Raw genomic sequence first — 23,369 nt, 5'->3', positions numbered from 1 at the left:
AATATGTCACCTAAGATTTGAACTGGCGTCCGCTAAGGTGATTGTCCAAGGAATGAAACAGGTAATAATCGGACAGTGCAATGTCCGGTGAGTGTGGGGATACAATAGTGTTTCCCATCTACGGCGCAGAACGGTGTTCCGGGTCATCCTAGTCACGTGGGGCTTAGCGTTGTCCTGTAACAGGAGGACAACTTTGCGATTCACAAGTGTTGGCTCCAGAGTTTTGAGTTTTCCTTGAACACGGCTTAACTGCTGACAGTACACACTTGCATTGATCCTCTGATCAATTGGTAGCAGTTCCCGATGCACGATGCCGCGAGCAGTCCACCGAACACACAGGAGGATTTTCTTCTGGTGAAGTATTGGTTTCGACTGTTTTCGAACTGGTTCATAGGATGTTAACCAATGATGACGGCGCCGTGGAGCTTCGTACAGGATCCACTTCTCATCACATGTCAACACCTTGTCCAAAAATGGCTCCTTCCTCAGACGAACGAGACAGCAAAGAAACACAGGTGTCTGTTCGCGTAGCCTTCTGGCCCGGAGTCAAATCATGTGGGACTCAACGACCCAACTTGTAGTGCTTTTCACGTTCATGGAGATACTGCAGAATGGTTTCTGCACTCATACTGAATTGTAGTCCTACTTCCTCACATTTCTGGCCACTGTTAGCCTCAATTGCTGCCTAAAGGCCTTCATTTTGTCCATGTGTTGGTCTGCTGACACATGGTGCGTCTTCGAGTGTTTTGTTAACGTTCTTAAACTTGTTAAACCACCTCTGCACTGTCCGCGTAGTCACGACACCCTCTCCAAAAGGCTTGGCATATCCTCCGCTCCACTGCTGCGGCGTCTGACCCCAGTTTGAACTTGTACAGCATACTCACCCTTATGGTGCTCTGTGGAGGTTCCATGTTCACTCTGTTCTTACGCAAGTTCACGGTGTAACTGAACTGCCACAACCAGGTAGTATGTTGGAAATACTCACATCAACAACTGGCCTTCGCCTTATCTCCATTCGCATTCAACACACGGTCTGAGGGCCAATTGAACACAGTTCTTTACAAAAAGCAACAGGACTTTCTTCGTTACCTTTATACAAATACACAGATATCAACAAAATACTTTATTTCAAACCAAAATTTTGGGAGCATGTCAGAGGCAAATATAAATGTAATGAAAGTTCTTGTTTTACGTCACACGATTACCACTTTAGGCTAAAGGAGACGGATGATTCATTTCAATTCAGGCAGAGCATGTACCATCACCATCTCGGATATTGTTGAAACTTTTTTTATAACTAGACATGTTTTTAAGAGACCCATATTTGTTTGTTTTGTCGAAAAAATTTTCCTGACAAGTAATGGGCCATCAAAGGCGGGGAGTACAATTTATGAATTGTAGAAAACATGGAAAGTGGTCAACTTCGGAGCCCCACCATTCAGCTATGGAGACGGGTAGAGTTATAATTCTTGTTGTGGTATGTAGGGGAAGTGCGCTCAGTACCGGACAGTACTAGTAGAGTCCGTATCCGATAGATGACAGACGTGTACTGGTTATCATCACCATTGTGTAAGTTCAAGGTGTAGGTGAGCAAGTTGTGACTTGTATCAGGCCAGTGTGGAGCAAGATATTGACGTTTGTAGCTGAAGTGCTGTGTACGTTGGTGCTGTATGTTAAGTTTTGTCTACTGTATCGACTGTACGGGTAAGCACGCGAACATTTTCTTACATATATGACTTCTCTTATTGTGTGATGTACCCAAGAAAGCTAATAAATATTGAATTACGGAAAGTATTACTACGTGATCCGACATTATACGTTAACATGTTAATTTCGCAGTACCGGACAGCATGTATGTTTTCAGTATCGGACAAGGACACAATGTCGTCCTTACGGAAAGTTTATAATAGTAGCGTTTTTAGTTCTTGTTTTTTCCAGGCAAGATGGCAAGCAAGAAAAAGGGGAAATGGGTGGAAGAGGATATGAGGAAGGCAAAGCAAGCAGTCAATGGAAGGGCAAATGAGAGTGAGGGTAGCAGCACGTAACTTTCTAGTACCTAAAAGCACTTTAGGGGATAGAGTGAAAGACATGAAAATTGGAAACAATAGAAATGACTCCTCAAATGGGCCGTTTTGATACAATATTTTCAGAAGAAATGGAGACGCAGCTTGTTAATCATCTAAAGGACTTGGACAACCAATTGCTGTCAATGAACAAAAAGAAGTTTTTGAAATTTGTTTTCGATTTAGCAGAGAACCTCAAAATTAATCATCAGTTTAATAGAGACAAAAATGTGCTGGACAGAAGTTCTTCTACAGTTTCATGAAACGTCATCCTGAACTGTCGTTGCGTATTCCTCAGTCGACGAGCTGTGGGCTTTAGTAAAATGCACATTGATTTATTTATTTTTGTTTGTTTATTTCTTTTGACAAATATGAAGAGTTACTGGCAAAGTGCAACTTTAAACCTTCTAATATATTTAACTGTGATGAGACTGGAGTGTCAGTGGATCACGATAATGCAACTAAAATTCTCTCGCAGAAAGGAAAGAAACAAATCGAAAAAAATACTTCAGGAGAAAGAAGCAGAAACAACACAGTACTACTCACGATTAATGCAACTGGTGATCAGTTTCTTCCTCCGTTGTTTGTCTTTCCGCATAAAGGATGTCTGAGGAACTGAAGAAAGATGTGCCAGCGAATAGTGTTTTCATTGCTGAAGAAAGTGGATGGATGACAACTGTGGGTTTTCGAAAATATCTTGAAATGTTTGTTGGTCGCGTGAAGCCAAGAAAGGAAGACCCTGTCCTACTAATTGTTGACGGACATATTTCACACAAAGACCTTCTGGTTGTTTTGTATGCTAAAGAGAACAACGTTCATATTATTAGTCTACCCCCTCACAAGACGCAAAGATTACAGCCGTTAGACCGAACTGTAATGAAACCGTTTAAAACAGCCTACCATGAGACTTGTTCTGTATGGATAAGAAAATATGCTCCCTTGAAAATTTCAGTGAAAGACGTGGCTGGTTTAGTAAAAACGGCCTTTACTGCCATTTGCAGAATGGATTTAGCAAGGTCAGCTTTTAGCTGCACCGGACTTTATCCTTTGAATAGGAATGTCTTTACTGACTTGGATTTCCTTCCATCAGCAAATTTCTCTGTCGATCTAGATGCCAATCTCCGAAAGTCACCTTCTCCTATTCCAGAAACATCATCAGAAACAACTTTACCTACTTCACAGGGTGTGAAACACAGTTCTGTTAGCACGATTTCTAGCTCAGCTCAAGAAAAGTCTTCGTTCGACCCTAGTATGTCGTCAACTTCAAGACAATTTCAGACAGTAGCTCAAGAGATCTACTTAGTCATAAGCGAAACAAACATCAGGTTAACAATGAGAAGAAACAGAAGTGAAACAAGCCAAATTCTAACATCTACGCCATACAGGAAAACATTAGAAGAGAAACGTAACAGGAAGCAAAGCACAAGTGATAGAAGAAACGAAACTGAAGAGCATGCAGTTTCAAGTAGACGAAGATAACTCAACGAAAAGGTAGCTAATGAAAGCGAACAGACAGGTGTAAAGAAAAGTAAGAAGTCAATAAGAAAAAAAAAATTGAATTTTGACGCCGGTGGCACAGATAAGTGCAGAGTGGATCAAAAGCCATCATCACTGAATGCATCATTTGTTCTGAAACAGAGGACGAAGAGTGAGTGTAGTATATTTTGTGTCATAAATGGGCTCATGTTGCATGCACAAATCAAGAGAATCTTGACTATTACTTATGTGATCGGTGCAAATTTGTTTAGTGCTTGTTTATGTTCAGGTGAGATAGGACTAATTCACATTTTCACACTCCTTGTTCAGTACTGGGATATTGGCTTGACATGACATTTTTGCTTGTATTAGTATTGTTTCTGCAACGAGATGTGTTTTATTTACTTAACTATTTATAGAAGTGCCTTCAGACGTTTTTTACGTTCATATATCATTCTAGTCGTTGCATATAAAAGGAAACAAATGTATTCTATGTTGTGTCCGGTACTGGGTAACGTTTTTGTGTATGTGTGAATTTGAACCTGATTTTCATTTTCATTTTAAAAATATATGCTCTCCATTGTTGTAGTTTATTTTATGTCAGCTCTTATAATACATGTCCAACTTTCATGATGTACCTCTTACTTATCTTGTGGATTCGAAAAAACCTTAGGTGCCCGGTACTGTGCGCACTTCCCCTACATAGGTATATAAATAAACTATATTTTATTATAGTTTGGTTTGCATATGCGTATCTTTTTGTACATAAATTAACAAATTACCGTCAGTTTATCGGAAAAGTCGAAGTTTGAGATTTTTTTTTTCGAGCACTTCTGGTTCGAATTTTAAAATTCTGTTTTCACGGTTGTAAGACCCAGTTACCCGCTTTCCGAAATATATATATATATCGCTTCTGTGTGCAACTGTTTTATCACAAAAACTTCGAAAAATCGTCGAATTTTCAAAAATCACCATTTTTGGGCGCCATTTTCTCGAAAACACCAGATTTTAAAATTCTGAAATTTTGTCACATGGTTCAATTTTACATGAATAATAAGCACACCAAATACTATTCTCGCTCATTGCTTCATGAATTAACTACAGCTACTTTTGAAGTTAGCGAGGTTTCGTTAACTTTGATGTCAGTTGGCAACATTGGAAACAATAGAAGTGCAACAAGTTGATGGTGTTTGTGGTTCACATTCATTAAATAAAGAACAAAAGTTTTTCCTGACTCCTTTTTGTTACGAGGGAGGTTCAATAATTATTGTCCCCGGCATATTTAAATACTTGAGCTGGGATGGATTATGGGGAATATTGTAGCCTAATATCTTAGATGCCTATATGCTAAATTTCAGAACCATAGCTGCTATATTAATATTCTTTTTTGTCGTTTCAGGTGTGAGAGGTGGCACCTAGCTTGAAAAAATGGAGAAAACCGAACAAATAGCTGTCAAGTACCTCCAGAAAAAGAGGTTAAGTCCAAAGGAGATTCATGAGGACATGATCAGTGTGTTGGGTGATGGGTCTCCTTCCTACCAGGTGGTAAAGAACTGGTGCCGCGACTTCCGTTGCGGTAGGGAAAGCTGTCAACAGGCCCCTGGTGCTGGTCCTCCAACAACAGCATGCACCCCAGAAAACATTGATGCTGTGCATGATACGATTATAGCAGACAGACGAATCACGGTGCAACAGTTAGCAGACATCATGCACATCTCTGTAGGCTCAATGGAAACCATTGTGCATGAACACTTGTGATTCAGAAAGGTGTCAGCGCGATGGGTACCGAAAATGTTATCACGTGAAAATGAGAAAGACAGAGTTCGATGTTGAAGGGCTGGTTTGAAGGTAATGGGGGCAGACCTGAAACAGTTCTGTGATAGATTTGTGACAGTCCACCACTATGATCCCGAGTCCAAACGACAGAGCATGGAGTGGTGGCACAGCAGTTCGCCTCCCCCATGCAAGTTCAAAGTGCAAGCATCAGCACGCAAGGTTATGGCCACAATTTTTTTGGGATGCGAAGGGTGTTGCTTCTTATTGACTACCTGGAGGTTGGACACACTATCACGGGGGCCTATTATGCAGCCCTAATTCCTAAGTTAACCGAAGCAATCAAGGAAAAACGGCGCGGGATGTTGCAGCGAACAGTGCTGTTCCACCAAGATAATGCTCCGGCCCACAAAAGCCATCTTACTGGTGCCGTAATCCATGCTGCTCATTTTGATGTGATGGAACATCCTTCCTACTCACCCGACCTAGCCCCTAGTGACTTTCATTTGTTCCCAAAGTTGAAGGAGCACCTCAAGGTGAAGTTTCACTCAAATGCAGTTGTTATTGAAGCTGTGGAGGAATAGCTCACGGCTCAGCCAGACTTTCTTTGAAGCTGGCATAGTGGTTTTACAGCATAGGTGGAAGAAGTGCATTACTATGAAAGGAGACTGTTTGGAAAAATAATACTGCTTATAAGTCAGGGACAATAACTATTGAACCACCTCGTATTTTGATCAGAAAGGCTCTCTGAAATAGTAAAATGAGCCTCTACGTAACACAAAAATTTTAAGTTTACTCACTCAAAATGGTCTTCGGAAACAAAATTTCACTTTTTTTTTTTCACACTAAAGCAATGATTTTCTTGTTAGTGTCCTCTTAGATAATAGCATGTTACCGTGCAGATGATGCACTCACATCTCGTAGCACATTGTCGATAATCACAGAACACTTATTTTCACTTCTCTTATGCTCTTCTGGAAACCTATATGATGTTGAAGGTCCATGTGGAAGCATAAAGAGCACCTCAACTTCATGTAATTCATGATTTATTCATATTATTTCTGGTATCTATCACTGGTTATCATATATGTATGTAACAAAAGTTCCTTTTTGCAGACTTCTTAAATCAACACTTTGAATTGCAGAAGCTCGATTTTGGGGGAAGCATGACGTTATTTCATGGTTACCCGTTACTGCTATAAAAACTTCGCCATTTTCCGAAAGCCAAAGGTGACTTCGTTGAATACCAGTTACCGGTCGCACACTTTCATTTTTTTTTCCGAAAATTGTCGAATTCAGTTCCTGGCAACACAACGAGAGTAATACTCGAAGTTTATACTTGCACTACACTCACGAATTCTTCTGCAGTTTTAATACGGTATATCTTTTTTGCCTAAGGTTATACCGAGCTGCCACATTCTTTATAACCACCCTCCCCTCCAATAATATCGCAGGAACCCTTGCTATAGCGAGTTTTACTGAAAATCCACTGCTTTATCGGACCTGTCTGCATCTCGGGTATCTGAAAGCGATTTTTAAAGTGGAAAGAAGCACAATCAGAAATCACTGACACGGTCTGGGACAGTGTAGACACGTGACGTTTTTCTTCGAGGATTTTTAGAATCTTGTCTATAGCTATAAGTACATGAGCCGAATCGTGTGTTTTCTCATCTCTTATTACAGCAGTCAGTTGTTTTATAATAATATACCATTGCCGTAAACATTGAGATTTGCTCGTTTTTCCAGTGATAACTCTGAATTTTACTTTTCAGAATAAAGTCCAATTTTCAGCGAAGTCCACGTGCAGTAAAACAGAATTTGTATCTTGAAATTCTACACAATGTTTTTCGGTAGCAATTAATTCTCTTTGGATTCTTTTGATGTAGTCATGACTTACAATTCTTACAGTTAAACCATCAACACTTCAGACTCCACACTTACTCCTTCCATTTCAGGACATTCACCACATTCTTGAAGACAGCTGTCATTTTCCACGGATCATACTACTAATGAAAATAGGTCACTCATGACAGATTCGATTAAGACTGCACCTCTGATTTGTTATAACGCAGTAGTAGCTAACTTAAAATTCACACAATACGAGGGTCACTACGAAAGTTTTGAGATACGCATTGTTGTGGAACAGTATTTGAATTCCAACAATTGCGTTCGGTAGTGGTATCCAGAGCGAAGAAGCCAAGCAAGTTTCAACTCGCCTCGCTTATCGGCGTGGCCGTATCGCCTTCACTTGTTTGTTGATGTGAGCAGTATTCGGCTGTCTAGAATGGAGCTCGAAAGGGAACGTTTTCGGGCAATAATCCTTTACGATTTCAAAAGTGGTTTGAACGAGACACAAAGCCTTGACCGTTTGCAGCGGGCATTTGGGGACCTTGCTCCTTCCGTGCTACAATTTTTCGGTGGTTTGGTGAATTCAGAAGAGGCCGGACATCGCTTAAAGATGAAGAGAGAGCTGGACATCCGGCAACAGCTGTGTCAGATAAAAACATTGCCGCTGTAGAACAAATGATTCGAGAAAATCCTCGAACAATTTTAAAGGACATTGAATCTACAGTGAACACTGGATCGCCAGCAGTAACAAAAATTCTTCATGATCATCTTCGGCTCAGGAAGGTTTCATCTCGTTGTGCGCCTCACACTTTGACTAAACGGCAGAAGCGCACGCGTGTGGAATGGTGTGAAGAAATGCTTGCAAGATTTGATGGGAGCAATTCTCGACGCGTCTCTGACATTGTTATGGTGATGAGACTTGGATCTATCAATTTGACCCTGAAAATAAACACCAGTCTACAGTTTGGATCTTTCCAGACGAAAATCCACCCACGAAAGGGAAGCGATCGCGAAGTGTGGGGAAGAAGATGGTCGTAACTTTCTTCTTCAAATCTGGCCATGTTGCAACTGTTCCACTTGAAGAACAAAGGACTGTTACTGCTCAGTGGTAAACCACTGTTTGCCTAACAAAAGTGTTCCAGAAGTTTCTGGAACGGTGTCCAAGAACTGGATTGTGTGGGATCCTGCTTCATCATGATAACGCGTCCGCACACACGGCCAACACAATTCAATTTTTAGAATCTACGGAGGTCAAATTTATAACTCATCCGCCGTATAGCCCTAACCTGGCCCTGTGTGATTTTTTTTTTTTTTTTTTTTTTTGTTCTCCAAGATCAAAGATCGCATGCGTGGAAAGAGATTTTGCAGCCCTGAACAAGCTGTAGTGATTTACGAGAATGAACTTTCAACACTTGAAGAAAAAGACTGGCAACACTGCTTCCAAAAGTGGTTTTCGAGGATGCAAAAGTGTGAACAGTGTAATGGTGAATACTTTGAGAAAATGTAAGTGCTAAATTGATTTTAAGTATGTAAATTATTTCACATCTTAAAACTTTCGTAGTGACCCTCGTATACACACACCTCCTCGCAGGTTGCGGACTGACCCATTTTAGTCGAATACTATAAAATTTCCAATGACCCATTCTTATGCTGCGATTGTTCTGTTTAAGCAGTAAGTAAATTTCATTGATGGAACACGTGCGAAAACGTTTCGATTTTTTTACTTTTTGTCCATTTTCAACCACTGTAATGACATCACACTTATTGAGCCTTTGTCCGGAGCATTGCAAATCATCATCACTGAGGTAATAGTTCAGGCTGTTTGCAGATTATCAGAATTTATTGGATGGCCGTTTCAAGTAAATTTAAAATTTGTGTGCTTAGTAATCGCAATTTCCACCTCAGATTACTTCGGTTTGAGAAAACGGAGGAGGAGTAGGGCGGAAGCTGATTTTACTATTTCAGAGAGCATTTCTGATCAAAATAACAAAAATCAGTCACGAAAAACTTTGTTCTTTATTTAATGAATATGAACCACAAACATCATCAAATTGTTGCATTTCCATTGTTTTCAGTGTTGCCAACTCTGACATCAAAGTTAACGAAACTTCGCTAACTTAGATTGTAGTTAATTCATGAAGCACTGATCGAGAATAGTATTTGGTGTGTTTATTATTCATGTAAAGTTGATCCATCTGACATAATTTCAAAATTTTAATTTTTTTTTTTTTTTTAGAAAATGGCGATTTTTGAAAATTTGACAATTTCTCGAATTTTTTGAGAGAAAACGGTTGCACACAGAAGCAATAACTTTTCCGATAAACTGAGTTATTTGTTAATTTTTGTACAAAAAATACGCATGCGCAAACCAAACTATAATAAAATATAATTTATTTATATCCCTATGTACACTCATGGGATACCACAACAAAAATTGTAACTCTACCCGTCTCCATAGCTGAATGGTGGGGCTCCGAAGTTGACTATTTTTGATGTTTTCTACAATTCATAAATTGTACTCCCCGTCTGATGGCCCATTACTTGGCGGATTTTTTTCGACAAAAGAAAAAAGTATAAAAGCATGTCTAATTGCTATGAAAAAAAGTTTCAGTAATATCTGATATGGTGATGGCACAATTTTATTTTTTTATTTATTTATTTTTGCCTGAGTTGAAATGGAAGGCACCTAAGAAAGAAATGAAGTGTGAATGTGGAGGACAAAACCCACGAACGTGATGTTGTCCACCACACACTCACATGGCTTGGAATCGACCAGAGACCCTTCGCACCAAAGATGGTCGCTCCATGGTGATGATAGTTGTGGTTCGCATTTCAGTTCTACGATACGTGTAGAAAGAGGAGAAAGAGAATTAAAAAATATGTAAATAAACGTATAGAATTAGGATTGAAGAACGAGCAGGTCAGAGTACTAGCTTTTGACCACCCACAGATCTAAGTCTAGTTCAAGGCAGAATGTTCCCCATGAAAATGTAACGGGATTCATGTATTAATATGAACTCATTAAATCCTCGTTCAAGTGGGAAGAAGCCACTCCGATGATTTCCTTACTCGTATAAATGACCTCCTATGACCTCTCTTATCTCGTCTATTCGCCCTTCTATCACAGACCGACCATTGCTCTTACCTTCGCAAAGACATCCTGTTACCTGAAACGGACAGGCGATACTTCTTGAACTACTTGCAGAAGCCCCTTTGGACAATGATTACAGAATCACGTTCATAAAAATTGAGTACACAAAATGCTTTCTATTTGCCATCTAACGATCAAATCCAGAACTACTGGACACACCAACTGCTGCGAAGGACAACTTCACACGGAAAGAACTAAAAACACATGCAATTGATACAAAAACAGATAGAAAGTAAGCAGCAGATGATCGAGGATATGATGCCCAAACAGATCTTTGACAGTGGATTATGCCAACACAACCAAAATCCACTGACAGCTTTTGTTTGTGCTTAAATAAACCATCGCGTTATTTTTAAACCATTGGAGTTAGTGCACCCCACTTTGTAATGACTGAATACATGCAAATGATACTGCTAACTCACTGAACTCACTGCAGGATAAAAGACAGGCAGTAAACTCCTATATGTATCTTTCTCCTATCTTTACACGCATCTTCTACTTCTGAAATTCTGAGACTGATTTCCCCGTAATTCCATGACTAAGTAAGTAAATTTTCTCCAACCTGCGACACTATCACCTAGGGTGAGGTTTGGAAAAGAAAATAATTTTTCAATCGGCCATTCCCAAAGCCGTCCAATGCTCTACTTTTTACTTTTATTAAATATAAGCTTATTTTCTTACTGTAAATAGTTACTATGAGTAAAACTTCATATATTTGGAATACGATAAAAAAGTAAAACCAAACAATAATTATACACTAACGTACTATCTGGTCATCCTAATACACTCATAAACATATATCATAATTGAGCCTATCTTTTTCACTATATACCACCAAAAAACCTAATTTATTTTCTTCTTCTATTGCAAACTGAATTTTTCATTTTTTTTTTTTTCTTTCAAAGCTTTAACACTTATTAGTGCTTTTAAATCTTCTTTATTTCTAAAGATAATAACCTTTTTAATATCATCTTTTTGAATTTGTATTGATTCTTTGAGGTGTTCTTCATATCTTCTGGGAAATATAGCCGTTTCGCTGACTTTCACGGTTAGTGTAAATCCTGTTTTTGCTCTCTGAATATACAAACTGTAACACCGTAAAAATTTTAACATTTTCCTTTAGCGAGGAAGGTTAGACTAAAATAAGTTTCTTTGTTTTCAACATGCCAGAGCAATCTTTGTTATTTCGTTCGTGTATGTATGCAAATTTTCTTCTTAGGGTTTTTTTTTAAACCGATAAAATAATAAATTGTTCCAAACACAATACCAATCTTCACCTTAGTTAACCATTTATTCATATATAATTCAACGAAAACTTCTCGTCATACTTGGTGCGTATTACCTTTATCCCAAACTCACATTAATGGTAGCTTTCTGTTCGTGAGTTTATATATACTTCATTGACAGCAAACACAAAATTAAAACTCTGAATTTACTAGAAGAATCCACTTGAAGGGTTAATGTATTTCACTATCACACAATACTCGTTCTCCTGCAACGTCTCTGGTTACAAAATTCAGGGATGAGGATCCAAGTTATTTTAACTCTAAAGGCTTATCTCAGCTAGAATTTCCGAAATGACAGAATATTAGAAATTACTCCCTCTCGTACATCCACTGCTCTTCAATCTTCGTTATTCGATGATGCAACAATGATTTTTAAACGCAAGCTTGCACTCATACCAACTACAAAGACGTGATATTGAATTACATCTACTCTCCACAAGGGATTCTTGCAGTACATTTAGAGTTGTGTTTGCTGTCCTGTCAATCAAGTATAATGATGTTATTTCTGCGGACAGAAATTTATCGTAAAGTCCACGAATCGACGTAAAAAACACTGCAATAGACACACATCACGAATCCATGAAAAGTAGCCGTTGGAACGTACACGAATAAATTAATAATACGAGTGCTTATTAAATATGCCTCGAATCAATCGGTTAGTAATTATTAATTAGTAATTCTTTCTAACTGTTTCCCACTTTTCTACCATTTCTTTCATATTTTTCTGGCGTTCCGTGATATTAGTCAACAGAAATACTGATAAAGCTCCAATAATCATTTCAACACTCACTATTTGCCTATAATTTACTACAATTATCTTCATCCGTCAACTTCCTGTATAAAACTTATAAGTAGGCAGATGTTTTATTACTACAAATTCAAGTTGTTCCTTGGGATAAAAGTCATAATGAATCCAATAAGAATTTTTGCAAGACCTCTTTTAATCATACATAAAAGATTATTTGAAATAACACAAGCTTTATTAACATTAAACAAAGAAATTATTTCGCAGAGATCTAATAACAATCAAGAAACAATGACGTAAATCTATCATTTTAGAATTCAAAAATTAAATGAAAGAAAATGTTACGTGTGCTAATGAAACTATACGAAAGATTATGATGAATTTAAAAAGAAAGAAAAAAAAAGAAAAGAAAAAATCCTTAGCACTCTTACTCCAAATGAACACTTCATATCTTTGTTCCAAATAAACCAAGTTCACATGATTTTTATAAAACAATACGGAGGTAAAAATGTGATGAGATGAGACTTATGTACAAATGCAAGCGTGACTTTGAGGTCCTCTGTAGAGGTCACTGCCTTGACTGAGCTGCCGCCTCTTTCCTCGCTGCATCCTGAAGTAGTTGCGTGTCCACTTCATCAGCCGGCAACTGGACATAGCGCACTACAGAGCCTCGGATAAAGCAATTTTTCACAGATAACTGCAAAATAAGAAACACAACAGTTGGAAAAGTGCCACAGAACAATTGATATTAACACTTACAACACACACATACAGTAAGATACTTTTGTGAAGCCTATAAGACATGTACAATAAGTGGACGGCCTCATGATATCTTTGCTTCTACACTGTGCTCACTTACAAGTACATAACTATACGGCATGTATAGGTTGACTGTGAAAAAATTTAAATGAAATCTTTGAGTTTAACGTCCCACTATTATGCCTGTTGGGCTAACAAGGGAACTTTTTAACACAAAAATCCATAGACAGGAAAAGCTCTCGATCGTAACCATTCCGTACTTATGGGGAGAAGTAGAGGCACTGGTAACACAACACGTTGTGAATAATGAGACGAAATATGCCGCGAGTTCGATAAAAATATGCATAGAAACACAGCATACACTACAATGTGACATTATATTTAACAGTACTCTGACAAGTGAGGGCAAAGGCGTAGCACATAACGACAGAGGAGGGTGCGGGTAAGTGCAAGTAAAAATGGTCATATAATTGAGGAAAACGGAGAAGCAAGACGTCAGGGGAATGGTACAGTAATAATACATGGTCAAGTAATCAATCACAAACCATAGAGAGCCTGTAGACGACACCGTGAAGCAGAAGTGGAAGAAAGAGAGCTATGGAGAGGATTGTCCGTAGGGTCTGGATCTCCTCCCCTCGTAATGTCCGATCTGTATAGACTGTTGTATGCATCATATTCTCATATGATGATGATGATTATGACAAAAGTAAGACAACAATATACGCTCTTGTGTGAATGCACTGCAAAGTCTAATACACCACTATACGCTGAAAGATCAGTTTAGGAAGGTGGGGGTCGTTGCTCCCTTGCCTTTCTACTCTCCATCCATTTACTTGACTATGTCCATGATATATTACTATGCTATTCCCCTCAAGTCCGGATCGTATGTGTTCATACCTTCTACGGAATGTTTCCCATACGCTATTCTCCATGCTATCAGCCCTCCTCCTCTGTCCTCAATTGTTAGAGTATTGTCGAATGTAATGTCACATTGTAATATATGTTTAACTGCGCTTCTACGCATCTCATCGAACTTGCGCCATATTTCGTATCATTATCCATATATGTTGTGTTGGCAGTGTCCCCTATAAGTACGGAACGGTTGCGATCGAGGGTTTTTTCGTGCCTGTGGATTTTCGTGTTCACAACACAAATCGATTGACCATAGTCTCGTTCCACATTTCGTGTGACAGCAGAAAATGTTTCTTCGTAAGGGAGACGATGATTAAAGCAAGAACTGGTGGAATGAGAAAGTGGGAGGAAACGGGAGTACCTCCGAGAAAACAAACAAACAAGCACGATGTTTTCCACCACAAAGTTGGCCGGGGATCGAACCAAGTACCTGATACGCCAGAGGTAAACGCTCTACCAGTGAGCCACTACGCCCCCTAGCTTCAATGTGAATATGAACATTGCAAAATATACGTGAGTAACAAGTTCTCGTGAATTTCTTGGAAACAGAGCGAGATGCCATGTACTCTTAACGCTCAAAAGGTAAATAGATGATCAGACTGTCTATTTGAAATAACTTATTTAGAAATGCAAACGGTATTATTTATTTCTTTGTGGGTATGTCGTCAGCGAGTTCTAGTATTAAAACCTTTTTCTTTTCCCGGAGCTTTGTACCCTAATTCGGGGTTCGAAAATTCCCGGGCGCAGCATCAACTGGAAACATGAATTTGCTGACTATATATATTTTGACGTTAGTATTTCCCATAGGATTTATTTAATTAAACCAATAACGAACAATCCGTCATCAATAGGTTGCCCAGTCTTAATTTGACCTTTATTAACATGGATGACTCAGAGGATTTTCATCCATCCAGAACAGTGGACAACTGGCATTTCAATGCTAAAACCACAAAACGTGTATATAGGCATAAAACACATATTGTACTGCCTTCAATCGCTGTTATCTGCCTGTATACTAAAAAGATAAGTTTGTACTTTTTATACCGCAATTATAAATGGGTAATCCGTACTCCAGTTGTTAAAATACTGGACCCAGGTTCGATTCTCAGCCGATGCACTTCAATTATCGGCGTCCATCCATCCACTCGCGTGAATAAACGACGTGATGACTATTAGGTACAGACAGTTCCTGACACGTCTGTTGGAAACAGGGCGAAGCGTGTTCGTTGTTAGGCTGAATGCTATTCTGCCAGTCGGTAACAAATGCCATTGGAGCAGGCTCAGCTCTGCAAAGGACTGTCAGACCAGTGATTATTATTATTATTTGTTTAGTTACAAATTAAAGCTAAAACACGCAGGCTCAGGTACACATCTTGTAGTTTTGACTCTGCATAATTGTGGAGCCTAATCTCCAGAACTGGCGCGTTTACATTAGAAGAACATTTTTCGAGACCTATTCTAATCCAAAGATAAGACTGTAGTAGACAGATATACCGCATTTACTGTTTGTATTATTTGAATTCCCTTGTGTCAGCTCATTACATATCAAAACATACTACACTTAGGATCGGTTTTACGAAGGTATCAATCATCAGCCATTATTGGCAGGCCACTAACTACAACTGAAAACATTCATGTACCACGCGGAGTATAATGGTCTTCGTTTCATTCAAATATGATGAAAAATAACCGAAATATTAAATAAATATAATGATAAGTTTTATTTTATTTTGGCTTTCGTACGGTTACTTTTTCTTCGGATAATTTCGACTCCCACTTTTTAAATTTTTTTTTTTAGTCTTCAGTGGGACAGGGTTAGCAAAAACCATGGTTTTTAATGAAAAAAAAAAAGTTTTTTTTTTGTTTAAACCAGTTTTTTTTTTTTTTTTTGTTTAAATAATTTGCTCTATGCATTTGTATCACATATGGACAGAAATAAGTTTGTTTTAATTTTGTGTTATTATGCAACAACCGGGTTGTGCTGGAAAGCGTCACATAAGCTTAAAGCGGAATCCAATCCGTTTCTCCACTTACATTCGAAACAAATTGTCCTCCATTTGAACTCGAAACCGGGACTAATTGGCCGCAAATGTGATACGTCTGCCGACACTCACGAAGGACTCCCCATAAAAATACATTGTACTGATCTTTACATTTAATATAATTGTCAAATTGTCAAGAGTCATTTGAGAAGGACAAAAACATAAACAGTTGCACAAGTGAAACCATTACACAGAATTACATATGGACAATTTTAAAATATTGCAGAGTACAGAAGAACTAATTAAGTGCAAGTTAGTTCACTACGACTTTTATTAGTCCAAGTTAAAGAAATACAACGACTTAATTCGCATATCAGTAAGAAAAATGAGGTGCCTTCCATTTCAATTCAGGCAGAGCATGTACCATCACCATCTCAGATATTGTTGAAACTTTTTTTATAGCAACTAGACATGTTTTTAAGAGACCCATATTTTTTTGTTTTGTCGAAAAAAAATTTCCCGCCAAGTAATGGGCCATCAAAGACAGGGAGTACAATTTATGAATTGTAGAAGACATGGAAAATGGTCAACTTCGGAGCCTCAACATTCGGCTATGGAGACAGGTAGTTATAATTCTTGTTGTGGTATGTACATAGGGATATAAATAAACTATATTTTAATATAGTTTGGTTTGCGCATGCGTATCTTTTTGTACATAAATTAACAAATGAACGTCAATTTATCTGAAAAGTCGAAGTTTGCGAATTTTTTTCGAGCACTTTCGGTTCGAATTTTAAAATTCTGTTTTCGCGGTTGGTAAGACCTGGTTCCCCGCTTTCCGAAAAAATTTTGTATCGCTTCTGTGTGCAACCGTTTTGTCGCAAAAAATTCGAGAAATTGTAAAATTTTCAAAAATCGCCATTTTCTCGAAAACATCATCTTTTAAAATTCTGAAATTTTGTCAGATGGTTCAACTTTACATGAATAATAAACATACCAAATACCATTCTCGATCAATGCTTCATAAATTAACTGCAGCCTTTAAAAGTTAGCGAAGTTTCGTTAACTTTGATATCACAGTTAGCAACACTGGGAACAATAAAAGTGCAATGATTTGATGATGTTTGTGGTTCACATTAATTAAATGAAGAATAAAAGGTTTTCTTGACTGTTTTTGTCATTATTTTGATCAAGAAGGCTCTCTGAAATAGTAAAATGAGCCTCCCCCTACTCCTACGTTTTCTTAAACCGAAATAATCTGAGGTGGAAATTACGATTACGAAACACACAAATTTTAAGTTTACTTGAAATGGCCATCCAATAAATTCTGATGATCTACAAAAAGCCTGAGCTATTACCTCAGTGATGATTTGGAATGCTCCAGACAAAGTCTCAATTAAGTGCGATGTCATTACAGTGATCGAAAAAGGACAAAAATTAAAAAATTCGGAACGTTTTCTTACGCGTTCCAAAGAAATTTACTGACTTTTTAAACAGAACAATCCCAACATAAGAATGGGTCACTCGGAATTTTAAAGTATTCGACTAAAGTGGGTCAGTCCGCAACCTGCGAGGGAATTGTGTATGTGTGTGTGTATTGTGCAAATTTTAAGTTAGCTGCTACTGCGTTGCTACAAATCAAAGGTGGAGCCTGTATTGAAGCTGTCATGAGTGACCTATTTCCTTTAGTAGTATGATCCGTAGAAAATGACTACTGTCTTCTTCAAGAATGTTGTGAATGTCCGGGAGTGGAAGGAATAAATGTGGAGTCTTTAATTATTGATCCTGATGAAAATAAAAGTGTTACGTATGCCATATGGGAAAACAATAATCTCGTTAAAAAACTGTGCCAATTTCTGTTGTCGTATCGTACATTGCTGGTTTAACTGTAAGAATTGTAATTCATGACTACATCAAGAAAATCCAAAGAGGATTAATTGCTACCGAAAAGCACCGTATAAAATTTCAAGATACGCATTCTATTTTACTTCATGTGGACTTCGGTGAAAACTGGACTATTATTCTGCAAAGTGAAATTCAGAGTTATCACCGGAATATGAAATAACTGACAGTTTTGTTGTAATAAACGACGATAAAACATTACACGATTCGGCTCATGTACTCATAGCCATAGACAAGAATCTAAAAATACTCGAAGAAAAGCGAAAATATATTTTATAGAAAAAGGTTTGAATACGAGAAAATAAGTGTCTACAATTTCCCAAACCGTGTCAGTGATTTCTGATGATGCTGCATCCCATTTAAAAATCGTTTTCAGATGTTCGAGATGGAGACAGGTCCGATAAAGCAGTGGTTTTGCAGTGAAACCGGCCATGCAAGGGTCTCTGCGACGGTATTGAGGGGGAGGTGAGGTGTAAAGAATGTGGCAACGTGGCATAACCTTAGGCAAAAACAGATACACAGTATTAAAACCGCAGAAGAAAAAAGTGAAATGAAATCTTTAGGTTTTACGTCCCACGTTTATGCCGGTTAGGCTAAAGGAGACTGTGATTATGAGAAATGAATGAAATGGTGGAATGCAGAAAGTGGGATGAAACGGGATAACCTAGAGAAAACCCACGAGCACGGTGTTTGTCCACCACAAAGCCCACACGGCGCGATCTGGGATCGAACCAGGGACCCCAAGCACCAGAGGTGAACGCTCTACCACTGAGCCACCGCGCCCCCACTAAAACCGCAGAAGAATTCGTGAGTATAGTACAAGTACAAACTCCGGGTATTACTCTCGTTTTGTTGCCTGGAACTGAATTCGACGACTTCCGGAAGAAAAAAAGGGAAGGTATGCGACCGGTAACTGGTATTCAACGAAGTCATCTTGAATAAAAGTTCTCTTGCCATCTTGAGTAAAATGGCGAAGTTTTTATGGCAGTAACGGATCACCATGAACAAATTTCATGCTTCCCCCAAAATCGAACTTCTGCAATTCAAAGTGTAGATTTAAGAAATCTGCAAAACGGAACTTTTGTTACATACATATATCTATGATAACCAGTGGTGCGTAGCAGAAATATTATGAATAAATCATGAATTACGTGAAGTTGAAGTGCTGTTTATGCTTCCACATGGACCTTTAGCATTTGTGACTATCGACAATGTGCTACGCAGGGGCGGATCCAGGACGGACTTCTGGAATGGGGGGGGGGGGTAATACTCCTACTTAGAGCTACTTTTAAGAGCTCCAAACTCTGAGATCGGTTTTATTTATATATAAAATAAAAAGTTTCTTTCCCCTAGATCCACTCCTGGACGAGTTGAGAGTGAGCCAACACCTATTGGAGCACCTGCACGGTTACATGCTATTAGCGAAGAAGACACCAACCAAGCAAATGATTGGTCCATGTAAATAAATAAATAAATAAAAATAAATCAGTGAAATTTTGTTTCCGAAGACCATTTAAAGTAAATGAACTTGAAATTTGTGCGTTTCGTAATCTTAATTTCCACCTCAGATTATTTCGGTTTAAGAAAACGTAGGAGTAGGGGGAGGCTCATTTTACTATTTCAGAGAGCCTTCTTGATCAAAATAATGACAAAAACAGTCAAGAAAACCTTTTATTCTTCATTTAATTAATGTGAACCACAAACATCATCAAATCATTGCACTTTTATTGTTCCCAGTGTTGCTAACTGTGATATCAAAGTTAACGAAACTTCGCTAACTTTTAAAGGCTGCAGTTAATTTATGAAGCATTGATCGAGAATGGTATTTGGTATGTTTATTATTCATGTAAAGTTGAACCATCTGACAAAATTTCAGAATTTTAAAAGATGATGTTTTCGAGAAAATGGCGATTTTTGAAAATTTTACAATTTCTCGAATTTTTTGCGACAAAACGGTTGCACACAGAAGCGATACATTTTTTTTCCCCGGAAAGCGGGTAGCTAGGTCTTACCAACCGCGAAAACAGAATTTTAAAATTCGAACCGGAAGTGGTCGAAAAAAATTCGCAAACTTCGATTTTTCAGATAAATTGACGTTCATTTGTAAATTTATGTACAAAAAGATACGCATGCGCAAACCAAACTATATTAAAATATAGTTTATTTATATCCCTATGTACATACCACAACAAGAATTATAACTCTACCTGTCTCCATAGCCGAATGGTGAGGCTCCGAAGTTGACCATTTTCCATGTCTTCTACAATTCATAAATTGTACTCCCTGTCTTTGATGGCCCATTACTTGGCGGGAAAATTTTTTTCGACAAAACAAAAAAATATGGGTCTCTTAAAAACATGTCTAGTTGCTATAAAAAAAGTTTCAACAATATCTGAGATGGTGATGGTACAATTTTACTTTTTTTTTTTGCCTGAGTTGAAATGGAAGGCACCATGAATAAAGATACGAATTATTTAAGTGCACTTTGGCTCTGACCCATTTATACATAAATATATACCAAAGATACTTCTGATTTTAGTAAATGCTTCTCGTGGGGTTTGTATGACCCCCCCCAAAAGTACGGCATTTCGATGTATTTTATCAATTGTAAATATTATTAAAGCAAAACAATATTTAGAATTTTTCTTTGATTGCAATTGCATAACAATAATAACAAATTAAAAAAAATCACAAAAGAAACATTCATAAACTTATAAAAAAAAAAAAAAAAAAAGTTGCTTTGTAGTATAATCTCTTTGAGTGATGAATGGGGAATTTAGGTCTGAATATAATACGAATAATATACGGGAGTGACACGCGATAACCCACAAATGTGTGTTTATCAAGATTTTACGAATAGTTACACTTTTACGAACATTTTTCGTTTTTTGGTTTAAACCAGTTTTATATATATATACAGTTGGTTTAAACCAAGATTTAAATCAACTTGGTTTAAACCAGCCAACCATGTTTTTGGAACATCATATATCTGGGTTGTGTTCTATAACCTCAGTATTATCCACAGCGTGTAAGAAAATTGAAAATCTTACGTTTTTTTTTTTGTTTTGGAGAAACCTATTGGGGTATGATAAAATACACATCCGTGTAAGAGTGGGGGTAGCACTTACAAGAGTATAAACAAGTTTTTAACTCCAATAAATTTAGGCCACTTTAAGAAGAAAAGTAAGGATAATAGAGAACACAATACAAGTACGCAATGTTCAAAATAACAGTTCCACTTTTCTTCTACACCAATAACCCCGCAGACTTTAGAAAATTTAATCGGTGAAAGAAAAAATAAAGTGCTCTTGTCACTAATCTAATAGCTAACGCGCGCGTGTTTAGTGCGAAGGGTCCCAAGTTCGATTCCCACTGGGACAGCTACTAAAATTTAATGGATCACGGTGGTTCGGATTCCATCTTAAACTACACGTCCAGGTCTCTCATATCCTCGGTGCTGAAAAGGACACTAATCTATAATCCAACCAACCATAAAAGTAAAGTAAAATAAGTACCCAAGTTAATAATTCTACATTCAACTGACCGGAAATCATCTTGTTCTTTTCATTTTAATTCGCTGATCCCCACTATACTTATGTTCAGTCACTGGCTCTTTCTCTTCAGAGTTTCTAGCTTACCTACTTGACGTTCCACCCTCCAATTTGTATTGCCTGTCAATAACTATGCAACTTCTCTGCCCCCCAAAATCCGTGAAGATGACAGCTTTTGCTGTATGAGATTTTCAATTTATTGTTCTAAAAACGTGGGGTAATTCAGATAAAAATCGCTATTCTCATGCTCCGTGTGCTTGGGAAATATACAGTGATGGTTTCCCGTTGCCTTTCGCCACTGGTTGTGCCGGTACTCTACTAGTTCTTGCTGTTGTCCATCGCAGGCACTCCTACACCTTTCCTGTAGAACGAGATCTTCGCTGTAAATGTAAAATCTTAGTTTACTTTTTAGATATTAGATAACTAACGAAAATACAGAACTTTAAGTATACACTCTTTTTTGTTCTGTTGTTTCAAGATCTGGGGTAAGGAGTTGTTATTTCATATATATAATTTTTTGCCGTTCTCTCTCTCTCTCTCTTTTTTTTTTTTTTTTTTTTTTTTTTTTTAATAGCGAAAGAAAAGTAGTGTTATAGTGTCGAAGGCAACAGGACTGTTTATCGTAACCATACTGGAAACAAAATAATCCGATTAGGATACCTAGAGCATATTGGTTAATTATAATAAAATCTAACTGAACTTTTTCAGAGGTAAAAAGTATCCGAAAACCAAACCAAATATGGTTTCCTTTTCGAATACATTAATATCAAAAGATATTTGCCTTAAAGACCTCAGAATCAGAATAATAGGATTATCTGGCAACACTTACCATATGTGGGTATTTTTCAGGATCTGTTACACTGATGTCCGTTAACTTAATGTTCAGGTATTGATCTACAGAATGCAGAGTTCCACAGATACTGAAAATAAAAAGAAAACAACATACATATAATAAGTGAACGACAAAATCATTTATGTCGATAACTCTTAAAAATGATAGACCGTAACAGCATATTTTATTCACACGGGCGATTTGCGGCAAAATATTAAAATGCTCTATCTCTGGAACGGTTTAAGCTGTTTTGTTGCTTTTAGTTTTATTTCAAAGATAAGTTACTGATTCAAGTCATATTCATCGTTTGGAAACGTATGTCCAAGTTTTCGTGCTGTAGCTTTCTGAAGTATCAAAAATATTCTTTCCCCAAAAAAGTACTTCTTTTTTTTCGTTGATCAGTACCTACATTTCCTGAAAAGAAGCACTTCCAGTTCACTTTTAAGTTTAATAGGTTTTATAAACAATATTCAAGTTTTAACTTCCGTAACTAATGACTTTGTCTTAAGTGGAGTTTTTCTTATTTAAAAAAAATAATTTCAAAAATACCTATTCCAAAAATTCTAAGAATATTACAGAAGTTCTACCGGGAATACAGGACCTCTACCGGGAATATATATCTTGAGAAGGAGAACATGCCACTTTGATTCTGGAATCTTTCAGAATGGTTTTGTAAAGAATCTATTCTCGGTCAATATAATAGAATAAAAACGATAAATGAAATGTTTTTATTCTTCTACAACATTACGGAACCATCCAGGTAATTCTGTATTGTTTGGTTTAAATATAGAAGGGAGGACACATTAATTTCCAGTTCAGTTGTCAACAGGCAAACAGAGAGAGCAGTTCACAAAATATGACTCAACAGTACCTGTAAGTTTTTTTTCTTTCTTTCTTTCTTAAAAGGATCATGCTGATTGATTTTTTTGAAAAGAATTGAGTTTGAAATACCTTTTGACTGAGGCGAAAGGAAGTGAAATGTACTGACTATTTGCGTATTCATAAAAGAGTGATATACAAGACTAGCAAAAAACAGACTCTCTGCAGGTTGGGAATAAGAGTGCTCATTTCAAGATTCGAATTCAATAT

The 23,369-nt window shown here is 37.5% G+C and overlaps 1 protein-coding gene across 2 annotated transcripts in view; it reads right to left on the bottom strand.

The window, feature by feature from the left end:
- Positions 1-12,520: 12,520 nt before the first annotated feature.
- The window catches only part of LOC145689822 (U6 snRNA-associated Sm-like protein LSm2), a 34,997-nt gene continuing 24,148 nt past the window's right edge, over positions 12,521-23,369 (bottom strand). For both annotated transcript variants that reach the window (XM_081764035.1, XM_081764034.1), the window contains exons 3-4: positions 22,278-22,368; positions 12,521-13,039 (exon numbers count right to left, since the gene is read on the bottom strand). In XM_081764035.1, coding sequence (XP_081620161.1) covers positions 12,911-13,039; positions 22,278-22,368 — 220 coding nt within the window. In that variant the 3' untranslated portion in view covers positions 12,521-12,910. The remainder of the gene's footprint in view (positions 13,040-22,277; positions 22,369-23,369) is intronic.

Source organism: Thermobia domestica, chromosome 7 (assembly GCF_964235325.1).
Source record: "Thermobia domestica chromosome 7, izTheDome1.hap1.1, whole genome shotgun sequence".
Lineage (NCBI taxonomy): Eukaryota > Metazoa > Arthropoda > Insecta > Zygentoma > Lepismatidae > Thermobia > Thermobia domestica.
This window is presented reverse-complemented; position numbering and strand designations above follow the sequence as displayed.